Here is a 13729-nt window from a genome sequence, read left to right as displayed (position 1 = left end):
CTGACGCTGCCCTGGCGATGGCAGCGCTGCCATGGCAGCCTTGGGGTCCTGCCAGCTGCTGCACAAGGCCCTGGAAGGGAGCAGCAGTGAAGGCCCCGCAGCAGCACCTCGGCTCTTGGAGGAGGTGTGAGCAAAGGTGTGCCCAGGTTTGGGGCACTGCAGTGGGGCCAGGGCGGTGCCGTGGGTGCTGTGTCCGGGCTGGAGCAGCAAAGACAGGTAAAAAGTTCTGTCTGTGATGCAGGTTGGCCAGCACTTGGATCCAGGTGATTAGAAGCCATCCGTAGTCCTTTGTGCTTGGGACAGCTGCTCAAAGGACCCTGTTCCTGCAGAAGGATGGCTGCAAAGAAAAAGGAGGTGGCGCTGCAGGTCAGTAGTAGCCAGGCCTTGGCAGACCTTGTAAACTGTGAGTAAGTGCCAAGGATGGAGTTCAGTGTTGGGGTATTTCAGATTCTGCTGGCAAAGCCCCACTGCGAGGTCCTTGTAGGGAAGAGGTGTTCCTGGATTCTCCTGGAAGACGTGGGAAGCGTGGGAGGACCTGGCAGGTCACATGTGTCCCCAGGCAGGGCTGTGGGGGGCAGAGGGAGCTGCTGCAGGTTGTGTTTAGGGCTGCTGGGGCCAAGCACAGGTTTGGCTGCTGTCAGAGACCAAAATGCCTCTGGTTTGTGAGGTAAGAGCTCAGAGGGCATCGAGGAGTAGAGAACTGGGCTTGGCACATCTCCTGCATGGCAAGAGTTACTGGATGCTTCTGAGCAGGTCATGTCTTCAGAAAGATTGCTGTAAAGGTAGAAAAGCTAGGAGGTACAAGAAAGACTCAAAGGCTGAAGAATCTGTTTCACAGTGAGGTGTAGAAGAATTTTTCCTGTTTACACTGCACAGGTGACCTAGTGATGCTTTATAACCATTGCATGGAGGGAAGAGGTTCTAAGAGCAGTTCATGACACAAAAACATTGAAAACAGAAAATGGGTTCTTCAGGTCCGCTTCATATTTTGAGAATTCAGTCTTCACAGGAGACAAATAAAGAGAGTATGGGCTCTATGGCCTTGTTTATTCACTGTTTAAACTGGGAAACCTGAACATGTGCAACAAGGAAAGAGGGGCACTTTATGAAGGTAGGAATAGTTTCTGTTGCTGCTTGTCCAGCTGTGTTCCTGTGGGATGGGGACCTTCACATCAGCTTCACAACAAACACTGTGTCTCTTTGGCACTGAAGGGAAATCTGGGTCTACATCTGCAAAACTGAAATTTTTTACATGTGCAGATGAGAGCTGACCCTGTGTAGGACATGAGGGGATGTCCTGGAAGGGATCTGGTTTTGTTATAGAAAAGCCAAGTCCAAGCAGCCTCAGGACATCTAAATTAGCAAAGCACCTTGAAGAGTGCCAGCAGTACTTGAGTCTAGCAGTTGAACTCATGGCCAAATTAATTATCACAAAATACTGTCATAAATCATTGGGACTCATTAGCATTCTGTGAAACACTCTGAGGGTGGTCCCAGCACTAGGGAGAATTAAATTTTGTAGTTCTGCAGGTGTTCTCGGAGAAAACTAAGCCTGGGGTCACGTGCTGAACAGGCAAATAAGTGGAGATGTCTGAACAGCTCCCTGTTCCCTGAGTGTGACAAGGCCCTGGAGAAACTGTCCTGTGTGACCCCCAGTGACACAGCCCTTAACACCTATGAGAGGCCATTTCATCTGCACTGGAGTTTCCACTCTTGCAATTCCCGGCTGTGAGATTTTAGCAGCCCTTTAATTGTGTTAATTATTGCGAAATAGCTGGTATTGATGCAACTTACTGTCTTCCACTGCAGTCTAAAAGTAGTAGGGGTTGATGATACCCACTGAGGAAGGAATTAGCAATCTTCATTGTTTGCGATGAACAAAACCAGATCTTGAGTTTCTCAAGAAGCCTTTTTTCTTTTAACTTGCTGTGTTTTTCTAAGCACATACTGAAGGGCAAGTCCTATAAGATGGGGAAGATGCTGAGGATTATATCCTTTCTAATAACAGTATTGGGAGTGTGGGATAATAGAGTGGGTGGTGCTGTGTGTGGAATGGTCTAGGGCATCTTTGACGGGTCAATCCCTGAGCAAGCTGATCTAACGCTGAGTTTTGTGCAGGAGATTAGATGAAGGACTCCACAGGCCCCTCCCAGCCTAGAACTTTGTGTTTTCTGTTCACTGTGCTTTGGAAGCCTTTAGGTAACAGCTGGGAATTCAGGTAAGGACATGCTGGGTTCAGACCCCACACATCATGGAAACTGTGTATTTACTAGCTTAGTTTATCAAGGCTGAAACATCTCAAATAGAAGAGTTTGTGTGCAGGCCAGAAGAATCAGGTAGTTCATAAACCTCATGAGGATTGGGTTGAAGGAGGTGTGGTTCAGCTGGAACCCTGGGCAGGCAGATGGAGATCCTGACAAGGGGCTGTGGGTCTGGGATCCCCGTTTGGGGGGCCCACCCAACCCTCAGAACAACTCTGCAAACTGAGTCTGGGATCCCCAGGCAGCCACTGTTCCAGCAGTGCCACTAAACAGGGGACGACTTGTCCTTGGTGGATGCTGCTGCCCTTTCCCTCTGCCTTTCCTTGGATCTTGTGAGACGTCCTGATCAGCTGGGCAGGGGTGAGAGAATCACAGCTGGAATTTCCTGAGTGCTCAGGTAATGCTCTTCAGGCGGTTCTGTCCCTCTGGAGTGATTTGTCAATATGTTTGCAGCAACTGGGTAGTACCTGATGAACTCCTGTGGCTTTTACTGTGTTTTTCAATTTTCCACACAGATTAACATTACCAGCCAGGAGCTTTGGGAAGAATTGCTGTGTCTCAAAGGACTTATTGGTAAGGGTTTGGTCAGCACTGAATTGCTCTTGTTCTGTGTTAAAAAGACACCAGGACTGTTAGGAATTATTAGTTAAGGATGTCTCTCCATTCCCCTTATGCTGAATGGGAGAAAAAAATATTCTAACTGAGTTGAGACCAGCAGGAGGTTGTAGTCCTCTTCATTTATGCTGGACAGTCATGCAATCCAAGCAGTGCTGGTCCAGTCTCCACTGCTTGGAAGAGGACTGTCCCCAGCACAAGGAACAGCCCTGGCTCCCAAGGTTCTTGAGGAAATCTCATCTGCTTTACCTCTGTGCAGCAGTATTCCCCAGGAAATCTGCTACCTCCAAGGTCACAGCCATGTCCATGTTTGTATTTAAGACTCCTCCACATCGTTCTTAGCTTGTTATTTTGTAATATAATTCTGTCCTCTATGCAGCATTGCATAGAAACCCTTGCAAGGGTTTCCAGTTCAGAGCTGAATCCAGCCCTTCTAGCATGTGATCTATTGGTCTGTGTCTAAACTGGCCCATTTGTAACTCATTCTGACCTATTTTCCTGCTTGCAGTTGTTGATGTGTTTCAAGCCTGGTGTGGCCCATGCAAACCAGTAGTGAATCTGTTCCAAAAAATCAGGAACGAAGTTGGCAGTGATCTCCTGCATTTTGCTGTGGTAAGATCTCACTTGGCACTGCTTGAAATACCCAGTCCTCTGAAATCAGCTGAGGCCTAAGGGCTGAAATAATTTATCTTTTCAATATTTAGCCCAAGCCATAGCAGTGCAGGAATTGCAGCTGCTAGGAGTAAACCTGCCACATACAGGGTATATCTATAAGAATTGATGTTAATTAAGGATTTTCAGGCTTCAACTGCTCTATGCTTTCCAGATTTCTACTTAGGCAAGTAACATTAGACAGAGTCATTAACACATTACCTCTGATGTACAGGGAGAGGCTGAAGGGGCTGGATTTGGTCACCCTAGAGAGGAAAAGGGACAGATGCCCAGTGGGGGGGAGGATGGAGAAGGCAGAGACTGATGTCTGTCAGGGAAACACAGCAACAGGACAAGAGATAATGGGGTAAGTTGCAGCAGGAAAAAATCCAAGTAAATAGAAGGGAAAAGTATTCAGGTGGGAGTGTAGGACACTGGGACAAGTTCCCAGGAGTGCTGTGCAGAGCTGATTCTTGGAAAAACTCAGAACTGACACAGCCTTGAGCAACCTCCTGTATCACTGAGTGCAGCCCTGCCCTGGGCAGGGTCTGGGACTGGAGCCCTTCACAAGTCCCTCCCTGCCTCATGCATGTGGAGATTCTGAGTTCTGGTGCCTCTCCTGGCTGGTGGCAGCTCTGGACTGAGGACAGAGTCAAGGGCAGTGAGGTTTCTCATGGCTCAGCCTCCCATCTTTGCTGCCACTGCAGCTCCTCCCGCCACTTCTCAGCCCTCACGGGCAGGAGCCCTGGATTCACTTCTCGGGCTTTTTCTCTGGGACTCACCCAGGCAAGCTGCTGGGAATAGATATCCCTGTCCCACAGGAGCACTGCTCCAGCTCCTGCAGGGGACATCTACCTGCTCCTCAGGCACTGGAACTGAGCTGTGAGCTGCCTGTGCCCCTGGTTCTGTCAATGTCATTTTGTCCCCTAAGTCTGGGACCCAGAGGTGTTTTCCTGTGTGTGGGGGTGAGTACCAGCACAGCACTTGTGTGTGCATCCCTCAGAAGCAGAAATGCATTTTTTTTATTTTACATTCCTTTTAGGCTGAAGCTGATTCCATTGATGCTCTGGAAAAATACAGAGGACAATGTGAGCCTGTCTTTCTCTTTTATACAGTGAGTGAAATATGTTTTCCCCAAGTGGTTGCATAGCAATAAACACAACCTGCTGGTGGGAACAACAGTCCTCTTGGGAGGATGTTTTGTTTCTTTAATGTGTGATGGGACAATTTGATTTGCTCTGTATCTGCTGGCAATAAAAAGCTTTGCAGATAAGAATATACAGCCAGTGTGCTGCCCTGTGGAGTCTTCAGGTTCTGCCTGCTGCTTCTGCAGGACCTCACTCCTCTCACAGGCTGCACTGCTTCATCCTGAGACTGATGAGGAGGCACAAAGAAGGTTGTTCCGAGGTTTCCCTCCTGCTGTGGAGCAAAGCAGCTCTGAGGGGAGGAGGGCCTGGTACATACAGTGTGTGTGATGTGCTGCTGTGGGGAATTCCACAGCCCAGACAGCACAACCTGAGCACTTGCCGACTGATTTGCTTTATCACCTCCAGGGAGGAGAATTAGTGGCTGTGGTAAGAGGAGCAGATGCACCATTGCTGCAGAAGACCATCCTGAAACAGCTGGCAGGGGAAAGGAAGGGTTTACGTGGAGGAGAGCCTGTGGTGGTAATGGGTCACCAAAGCTTCTAACACCTGTAGATGTGCATACAAGAGAGGTTCAGTTCCCCAGGGCCAGCATAGCTTTAAAGCAGAACCACTTCCTTGCAAAAATCCCCTCTCCTGCCCAGCCAACCTCCTAGGCCACTGTCACAGGGACTGGCTTTTGTGTGTGGTCTAACATAATGACATTTCCAAGGAGCAAAACTGTCTTACCTGTGTGTGACCTGCTGCTCCTAAGGCATCTCTAAAGCCTGCAGCTCTCTGCTGTCATTGCTGGCCTGTTCTGGGAACGCTTTCCCCCAGCTCTTGCTGTCCACTGACTGAGAGCTCAGCAGGTGCCCCTGGACAGGCAGATCCTCTGCAGTCCCTGCTGAGCTGAGCTGGCCCAGGGCAGCAGGAGGACTGTTCCTGCTCAGGGGGGTGGGACGTGGGGCCCTGCCTGGCACAGGCTCACCTGAGGGCAGGTGCAGGATGTTCCTGGCTCATCCTTGTGCTCTTGCTGCTAGGGGCCAGACAGAGCCTTCTCCAGAGACAGGGAAGCACAGCTCACCCTCAGGAGGAACAGCGGGAAGGACTAACAGGTAAGGCAAGGCACAGCTGTAGGATGTTCTCTGTGTCTTGAGCTGGAACATTTAAAAGCTGGAACCTTCAGCAGGGGTTCAGCTGCTGCTGAGACACCAGAGGGGCCATTCCTCCAGCTGGGCACACGGGGAGAGTCACCTTGAAACACAAACACGGGTCCAGCACAGTTTGGGTGTGAGGCATTGTGAAACTGGGTCTATTTATCCTTCCAGTGTGTTTTATCTTACATTTGACCACCCTTGCCTTCTGGCCTGGCAAGGGCTCTTGGAGACCCCACATGGTTTCTGTTTCCATGTGGTTTGTAAAAGAAAACACAGATGCTTGGGCTCCAAATCTGCTTACACCATCTCCTGCCTTGTCTAAGATTAGCCACGAATTCCCAAAGGTTTTTGCCTCTTCCGCTAAAGGGAACATTTTTTCTTGGCTTTGCTGGGACAGTGCTGCATCCTGGCCCTGTGCACACCAAATCTTCGGCTCCAGAATGCGGGAATCGAAGCAAAATCCTCCTGGCTTTACCTGAAGCACCATGAGATGCAGGGGCGTGAGGGATGTTGGTCTCTGCCTCTCCTTTCTGCGCCTATTGTTAATTTTGTCCATTTTCTTCCCTCGGAGGCTGACGCATCCATCGGGTCCGGGATGACAAGCGCAGTCGTGGAGCAGATGCGAACGTTTTCAATAAATACAAGATTTTCGTGTGGTAGCAGCATTGGCTCCGTGCCCTCGGTGTCCCCCGGTTCCCGCCGGCGACGCGCGGCCCCTTTAAGGCCGGCGCGGGGGCGGCCCCGCCGCGCTGCGGCTGCGTGGGGAGGAGGCTCGGATCGCGGGTTCGAGTCCCGGCGGAGCCGGCCCGGCCATGGCCGCGGCCCTCGAGCCGGCGGAGGCCGAGCCGTGCCCGGAGCCGCCCGCTCACCGGCTGAGCGTGGCGGAGCTCGACCGGGAGCTGGACTGTCGCAGCGAACTGGTGCGTTCCGACCCGCCGCGGAGGCGGCACGGCCGGGCCGCGGGGGCTGCGCCTGTCCCGGCGCTTCCCGCAGGGCCGAGGGGTCCGCCGAGGGAGGGTCGGTCGGTCCCTGAGACACGCGCGAGGGAGGGTCGGAGCCCTCACAGAGACGCCCGTGAGGGAGGGTCGGCGGGTCCCTTCACACTCCCGTGAGGGAGGGTCGGCGTGTCCCTTCACAGTCCCGTGAGGGAGGGTCGGCGGGTCCCTTCACACTCCCGTGAGGGAGGGTCGGCGTGTCCCTTCACACTCCTTGTGAGGGAGGGTCGGCGGGTCCCTTCACACTCCTTGTGAGGGAGGGTGGGTAGGTCCCTTCACACTCCCGTGAGGGAGGGAGGGTCGGCGGGTCCCTTCACACTCCCGTGAGGGAGGGTGGTCGGCGGGGCCGTCCCAGGCTGATCTGTGCCAGTTCTAATAAGGAGACATGGGTCACTGTCATTTAAATAAATTTCGTGTGCTTCACCGTATATAGAAAAACCACCACAACCCCCAGAGTTATGTATGGCGAGTGCCATACGTAGCAGGTAGAGTCAGTCATTTAATTTCTCTCTTGCTGCAAAACCCTTTATACTGCAATAGCGTGTTTACTCTCAGAACATAAAAAGTGTTCTATGACTGTTTCTGGAAGTAAGTCTCACGCAGTCTCCAAGAAGGAAATATTATCTTCACTCAACCAGATGAAGCTGTGTGTGACCCTGCCCTCAGAGCCCTTGCCTGCCTTTCCAGGCAGAGGGGTGTGTGCATAGCTGCATTTTATGTGGCTTTAATTATGGTTTGGAAGGCGGAGCAGGCAACCTAAACTCAGGCTGTGGTTTCTGATGTACAGATTGATGACAAAGAATTCGACATTCCTCAAGTTGATACCCCTCCAACGCTGGAGAGCATCCTCAATGAGGTGAGTGATCCATCGGACAGGGGAGAGGTTAGGTGAGGCAGCACATGCTCCTTTTCCTCTACTCTTACTGTGTTTTTCCTGGAAAACAAAATTGTAGAGCTTCATGGTTTCCTGATGCTGATAGCTAGCAGGTGCATGCTCAGTGGAGTAATTGCTCTACAATGTGTGATACGGAATTTTGTTTGGTTTTTTTCAATTAAAATATCTACAGCTGCAGCATAAAAGGTTTTCATCAAGTCCAGGCACATTCAGCTGTAGATCTGGAGAGTCACCTGAATTCTAGACAGCCAATAAAGGTCAGGGTCACTGAACAACTTTTTTTAGCTAGAAGTGATTGCAGAGTATTCAAAGTAGTTCTGAAGGTGTGGGAGGAGATGAGAGCTGGATTCTTCACAGCTTCATCTGTGTTGTTCCTTTCACATATGTAGCTCTCTGGCAGGAGCAGTGAATGGCCTCAGCCTCTGATGTTACCTGTGGGAGTAGATTCTAAGTCTTAAACTTGAGAGATAATAATGAATAAAATATAGTTCAGTGCAGACAAAGTCTTATTGCAGTATATCTGTAAATGTAGGATGGGAGAAACATCTGGGAAAACATCTTCTGAAGAGGATTTTAGCAGATAAGAACCTGTCTGAGCCAAAAAGACAAATAGCTGCAGTTCAGAAAGAGAGGCTTAATGAACACAGGGCTGCCAGGTGTAAATGAAATGAGGAGAAGCTGCTCTGCTCCTTGCTTGTTTGGCATCAGCTGCAGGGTTCTGTTTGCTCCCTCTGCCTTTGTGCTGAGAGACCAAGAGGAGCTGCACTGGTTTTAGAACACATCAGGGAGAGTGGCTTTTTGGAAAACTGTAAAAAAAAATTCTAGGCTAAGACTGAAAGGAGAGAGAGATTTCAAACAGAAGAGCTGAGAAAAGAGCAAAATGAACTCTGGTGGCAGCTGGAGGGCTCTCAGTGCCACTTGGTGAAGTGCTGGAGTAAATGATGATGATTCTCAGCCTTCTCTTGGCAACTTGGAGACTTGGAAACAGCTGTGTTAAAGGGTGATTAAAGTTTTCATGGAGTGCATAATATCTGGGGAGGAAAGGTTAGTTGACTTTTTCTCCAGCCCACTTCTGAGATTTTGTGAATTCTGGAAACTGGGCCTTCCAGCAGAATCAGCCCCTTAAAGTAATAAATAGTTCTGCCTTTTAAATATGAGGCTCCCTTGTCCTCTCCTCCATTTTCCTGCTGAACTGATGCTGCTTTGCTAATGTTTCAGTTATGCTGTTGTGTGTTCTGAACATGTAACAAGCTGTGGTGATTCTCTCCCTTCAGACTGATGATGAAGAGGAGTCTTTCATTTTGGAGGATCCCTTTCTCTTGAACATTGATAACACAGACGCACACTCCTATGACACCTCTTCTGTGGCCAGCTCTGACAGTGGGGACAGGACACACCTGAAAAGGTACTGCAGCCTTGTGCCTGGGAGGTCAAACTGTCTGTGAAGGGGTACTGCTTACATCCAGTGGAAACCAATCCTCCTTTCTCCACAAAACACTCTTATTCCTCCAGGGTAACGTAGGCAAAGATGGGATTTGTGGTTGCGCTGGGGGCTGGCCTCTTTGAGCAGTAACAGCATTTTATGGGAGATGGATTATTTCAATTTCTCCAAAATTCATGGAATCTCTGAAGCACTGAATCATCATGTCTCCAAAGAAAATGTCTCAAAGGGGTATCTCACCTAGCCTGCAAGCAGCTGGTGGTTATTTGTGAGAGGCAACTGCTGTCACTTCTGTGAGTGGACTGCTAATGTTGACGTCTAAAATGTGATAATTAGCTCTAATACTGCTGACTTGTGTCATTAATTACTCAAATGATGGGCTGAGCCACTCCCATGGCTGCCTTGTGTGCCACGAGCAGTTGCACAGGACATAAACACTCTGAAGTCTGATGGTTTATGTTGGCATGTAGTGGTGTGCAGATTCTCTGTCCCTTCTTTTTTCCAGTAAGATTGTTTGTACTGAGAGAAATGTTACCTGGAGTGGCTTAAATGTCTTCCAGTACAGAGTATGCAGAAAAATCTGCAGGTGTTCCTGTCCCCTTTGGGTAAGGCTGGTTGCCATGGTTATGGTTCCTTAGCCATAATGCCAGCTGCTAATAAGATGTTTGGTGAACCTCTGTGGGAGCTGCGTGCTTGTGCACCTCTGGAGAGAGAAGAACCCAGTGTTTCCCTGGTAGTTTTGGGAATTTGGCACTTTGGAGGTGTGAGAGCAACAAAATTGCACCTTTGCTGGGGAGTTTCCCTGTCCTGCCTGCTAGAGTTTGCCTGTGCTGTTTTTAAATAACCATTCCTGCACTGCTTAGTTTGTAAAGACATTTTCTCCATAAACAGAGGCACTTAAGCTTTCATACCAGGTGAGCTGTGTATTAATTGAAGGCTGTTCTTTGCCATACCCAGTTTTCCTAGGGGTCTGTATTCTGCTAATGAGCCTTTTCCAGTTGTGCATTTTCCATAGATACTCACCTTTACAGACTTAAACTTCCTCACTCACTGAAAGAGCTGAAGTGTTGCTTTCAGGATGTAGTAGTGAATTCTAAGGCTTGCAGATATGTGCTTGAAACTTTTTGAAGGCTATGTTTTTTTTACTCCAGGAGATGAGTTAAAACCAAACTGTGCAGGCACAGCAGGGCAGAGCAGGCTTTGCTGATTATCTCATGTCTTAGCTCATTCTGTGGCCCCAAGAAGAAGAATGAAAAGTGCATGAGTTACAGGTGTATGCACAATTTACCTGCTGGCTTAGCTGTGGGTTAGGCAAAGTTCCAAGCTTTTATTCTGTTCTAATGCTTTTTGGTTTGTTTCTTAATTCCTTAGGAAGAAAAAACTCCCAGATTCTCTCTCACTCCATGGATCAGTGATCCGGCTCTCACTCCTGAAAGGAATTTCTGCCCAGATAGTGTCTGCAGCAGTAAGTGTCACCTTGTGGGCACCTCCACTAAGAGAAAACTGAAACTCTTTTGGTATGTGTGGGGTATATGTGTGTTCTCCTGCCTGGCCCTACTGTTGGTTCTGTGTAACCCCACGTTAGGGGCATAAGCTGCTGACCAGTGGTCCCTAGGCAGCAATGGATCAGGGCTTAGCTGCCTTGCTGCAGCAGGGGTGGGGTGGGTCACTTCTAGCACTGATTTGGATTGCTGGATGTCACAAAACTTGGTGGGAAATGGTCATACAACATGAAAGTGTGCTTGAAGGTGCTGGAACTGGGTTTGCTCAATGCCTGCTACAGGACATGGGTCTTTGAGAAGAGCACAGGTACTTTCACATGGAATTACAGGATATTCTGCTTCCTCTCTATTTCTGGGTGTTTCTAGCCAGTGGTTCCCTCAGCTCTGTCTGCCCTGGTGCGGCCATGAAAATGCAGCTGGTGTTGATTTTTCTGTGTGTTGTAGTTGTTCTGATTATTAGACACGCACAGTGTGGGAGTTGTGTCTCTCACTCATGGGTTCTCCTGTTTCCCCAGGACAAGGTGGATGCTGGCTTGCCCACTGCAATTGTAAGTACTCTCACAATTTTCAAGGATTGTATATTTAGTTTTCATGCCAATTTGTTAAAGCAGTGATTTAAGACATCTGATAAATGCATCTTCCTTGACTTTTCAAGCGTGAGGAGTGGGAGGAGCAGCATGAAAGCTCCCTGGGGCAGAGTCCAGCCTTCCTTCACTGCCTCTCTGCTGAGTGAGCCCCACACCCTCCCTTTTTTGTATCATCACCAGGGCTTTATAGCTGAGCACCTGACCTGTCCCCATCTGTTCAGCACACTGAATTTCCCTAATTGCTTCTTCTTTCCCAGTTATTGACTCCTAACAATTTTTATACAAACTTAAACTGGAGTGCTCCAAGTGATGGGTTCAAAATTTCTGTCTCTCTGTCTGAAATATGAACTAAAAGGCTCTCTGAAGGATACTCCTGCTTAGCAATTTGCATCAAAATTTTTGAAGCCAAGCATGCTAATCATGTCTAAATATGTTGAAGTGAAACTGCCTGTAGTAAAATAAGAGAAATATTTTAATGAGGTGACATACAGTCAATATTTGTTTTGTCCTTGTGAAGTGAGTTTTAATGTTTTACAGAGGAACTAAAGATGTGCTCAATCACTTCGACTGTAGTAACAGCAGCCCATAAGAAAATACCTTTTTCTTTAAAAAAGAAAAGGAAAAAGTAGTCAGTTCTAAGGCAAAAGGCTGCACAGTGAAGCTGGAAACACTGGAAACTATGCTAGGTACATAGAATAAAAACCTGCATTTACACATCCAGACATTAAGACATTTGATTTTTTTTAATCTGACTTAGACTTGTTAAGAAATAAAAAGTAGAACAAGCTGAATACATCTACAGCATTATGTGATTTCTATTAAGTTTTATTTCATTGAGTGCAGGTTTGCAAGTACAGTAGGATCTTGGAGGATATTTTTAATAGGATTTGTTTAATTCCCCATGGAAAGAAGTGGGAGTCTTTGTCTTGCTGTGGACTGCTCTTCAGGGGACCAGCACTGGCTAGTGTTATAGAAGAGCTCAGATGTGCAAGCAGCAGCTGATTTAGGATAAAATACCAAGTATTTATACTCAGCAACTACACCAAAAGAATGAGAGAAACTTTAGAGAGATGAAATTTTTCAGTGGATACCACTTTGAAGGTTTGAATTTCAAACAGCAGAGGAAAAAGCAGCCCTCTGATCTTGAGATTATCTGTGTGACACTTGTTAGGTGTAGTACCTGTCTGTCTTCATGTAAGAATTGTACTTGTCACTTACAAATGAAAAAGTTATAACCTTTGAAATCTTCCCCTTTTGGCAAACTTTGCTTGATAAGTGGTGGATTTGTGAATGATGTTTCTTGTGCTTTCAATCTTCCTCTATGATTCTTTCAGGCAGCATCAAATCTGATAGCAGTGGGGACTTCCCATGGGTTAGCACTGATATTTGGTAAGTTAAAAATAAAGTTTTAAGGTTTTTTGCATTTTAATGATCTTTAAAAAATGCAAACACCTGCCAAAATCCACCAGCCTGATTTATAACTGCAGGCTGGGTTTCTTCTAAGATGCTGTCTGTGCTAAATGTATTTTTCTTTCAGTAAAAAAATGAAGCAGAAGTAATATTTGTCATCCTTATTCATATATCTTCTGCATTGTTGGTGTTTGGCACTCTGATATTGAGAAATTTAGCCATGTGGGAATTGTCTAAAGAACCTTTTCATATATTTGATTTCAGCTAATTTGCCTCTCCTCCTAAGTCTACCTGTACTCAAGACTTATCTGCTCTGTCCTTATTACAGACTTGGGAAACTTTCATTCTGCTTTTCTGAAAAAGCAGAATTTTTAAATTCTGAAATTTCTTTTTTTCATTTTGCTTCTGTTGACTCCTGAAACATTATCACAGGACAGTTCTCAGGCTGTGCGTGTAATATTGAAAAGCAAACTTTCCTTCAGGATTGGTGTTGGATTAGATGCCAAGTCTGACATCCTGGCAGTGTTGCACAGGATGTGGTGGGAAGGGATGTCTGGAGATACTCTGGTACCTGCTCCAGGGCCACATCATCTGGCAGGGGGAAAAGTCCTCCTGACCCATCTAAACCTCTCCATCTGCCATTTTGGGGATTTGCTGCTTGTTGTCTGATCTGGCATGAGTGGGAAGGGCTGGTGCTCTCTGTTGTTACCTGTCTTTCAGGTAGTTTATCTGCTGTTTGATGCTTGGTTACCACATTTGGATAATGACAGGTTTTTTATGCCTTAAGAAAATGACCCTTAGCTTGTTTCTAGGGCTGTGCTAGCTTGGGGAATTTTATTTTCCATTTTTGATGTAAAGCAGGGCCATCTTTTGGCAAAATCTTTCTGAAACTTGTTTGGAGTTGGGAATGTTGTGCAAATGAAGAGTTTTGCTGTGTGCCATGACTTGGCTTGAGGACTGCCAGCTGGAGTGGAGCAGTGCTCTCCCAGCAAACCTACAGCAATACACAAATAACGCTTTGGAGGTTTTCTTTATCCTTTTTTCTAGATGGCAACGACGTTTCACACTACTCGAAAACTAGGACTTAA

General features: G+C 47.5%; 2 protein-coding genes across 6 annotated transcripts in view; both read left to right on the top strand.

The window, feature by feature from the left end:
• NME9 (NME/NM23 family member 9) lies at nt 1–6473 on the top strand. 5 transcript variants are annotated; one of them, XM_063407841.1, is made up of 8 exons: nt 1–136; nt 242–366; nt 2777–2834; nt 3385–3488; nt 4570–4615; nt 5081–5194; nt 5695–5769; nt 6209–6473. In XM_063407841.1, exons 2-8 carry the CDS (start codon nt 334–336, stop codon nt 6298–6300), a joined length of 522 nt encoding a protein of 173 aa, XP_063263911.1. In that variant the 5' UTR covers nt 1–136; nt 242–333; the 3' UTR covers nt 6301–6473. The 5 variants fall into 5 exon arrangements, with proteins under 5 accessions (XP_063263911.1, XP_063263909.1, XP_063263913.1 ...); XM_063407839.1 differs by having other exon boundaries at nt 6178–6473; XM_063407843.1 differs by having other exon boundaries at nt 4570–4641.
• An 81-nt stretch (nt 6474–6554) lies between these two features.
• VPS8 (VPS8 subunit of CORVET complex) overlaps nt 6555–13729 on the top strand; it is a 67122-nt gene continuing 59947 nt past the window's right edge. Inside the window, exons 1-6 of the mRNA XM_063407838.1 lie at nt 6555–6731; nt 7594–7662; nt 8976–9106; nt 10514–10607; nt 11160–11192; nt 12566–12620. Of these exons, the coding sequence (XP_063263908.1) occupies nt 6624–6731; nt 7594–7662; nt 8976–9106; nt 10514–10607; nt 11160–11192; nt 12566–12620 (490 nt within the window). The 5' untranslated portion in view covers nt 6555–6623. The remainder of the gene's footprint in view (nt 6732–7593; nt 7663–8975; nt 9107–10513; nt 10608–11159; nt 11193–12565; nt 12621–13729) is intronic.

This window comes from Prinia subflava, chromosome 11 (assembly GCF_021018805.1).
Source record: "Prinia subflava isolate CZ2003 ecotype Zambia chromosome 11, Cam_Psub_1.2, whole genome shotgun sequence".
Taxonomy (NCBI): domain Eukaryota; kingdom Metazoa; phylum Chordata; class Aves; order Passeriformes; family Cisticolidae; genus Prinia; species Prinia subflava.
This window is presented reverse-complemented; position numbering and strand designations above follow the sequence as displayed.

Coding starts and splice junctions, on each gene's coding strand:
- NME9 (XM_063407839.1), top strand. CDS start 334: ATGGCTGCAAAGAAAAAGGAGGTGGCGCTGCAG. Junction 4,616..5,080: donor GGAAAAATACAGAGGACAAT/GTGAGCCTGTCT, acceptor TATCACCTCCAG/GGAGGAGAATTAGTGGCTGT. Junction 5,770..6,177: donor ACAGCGGGAAGGACTAACAG/GTAAGGCAAGGC, acceptor CTTCCGCTAAAG/GGAACATTTTTTCTTGGCTT.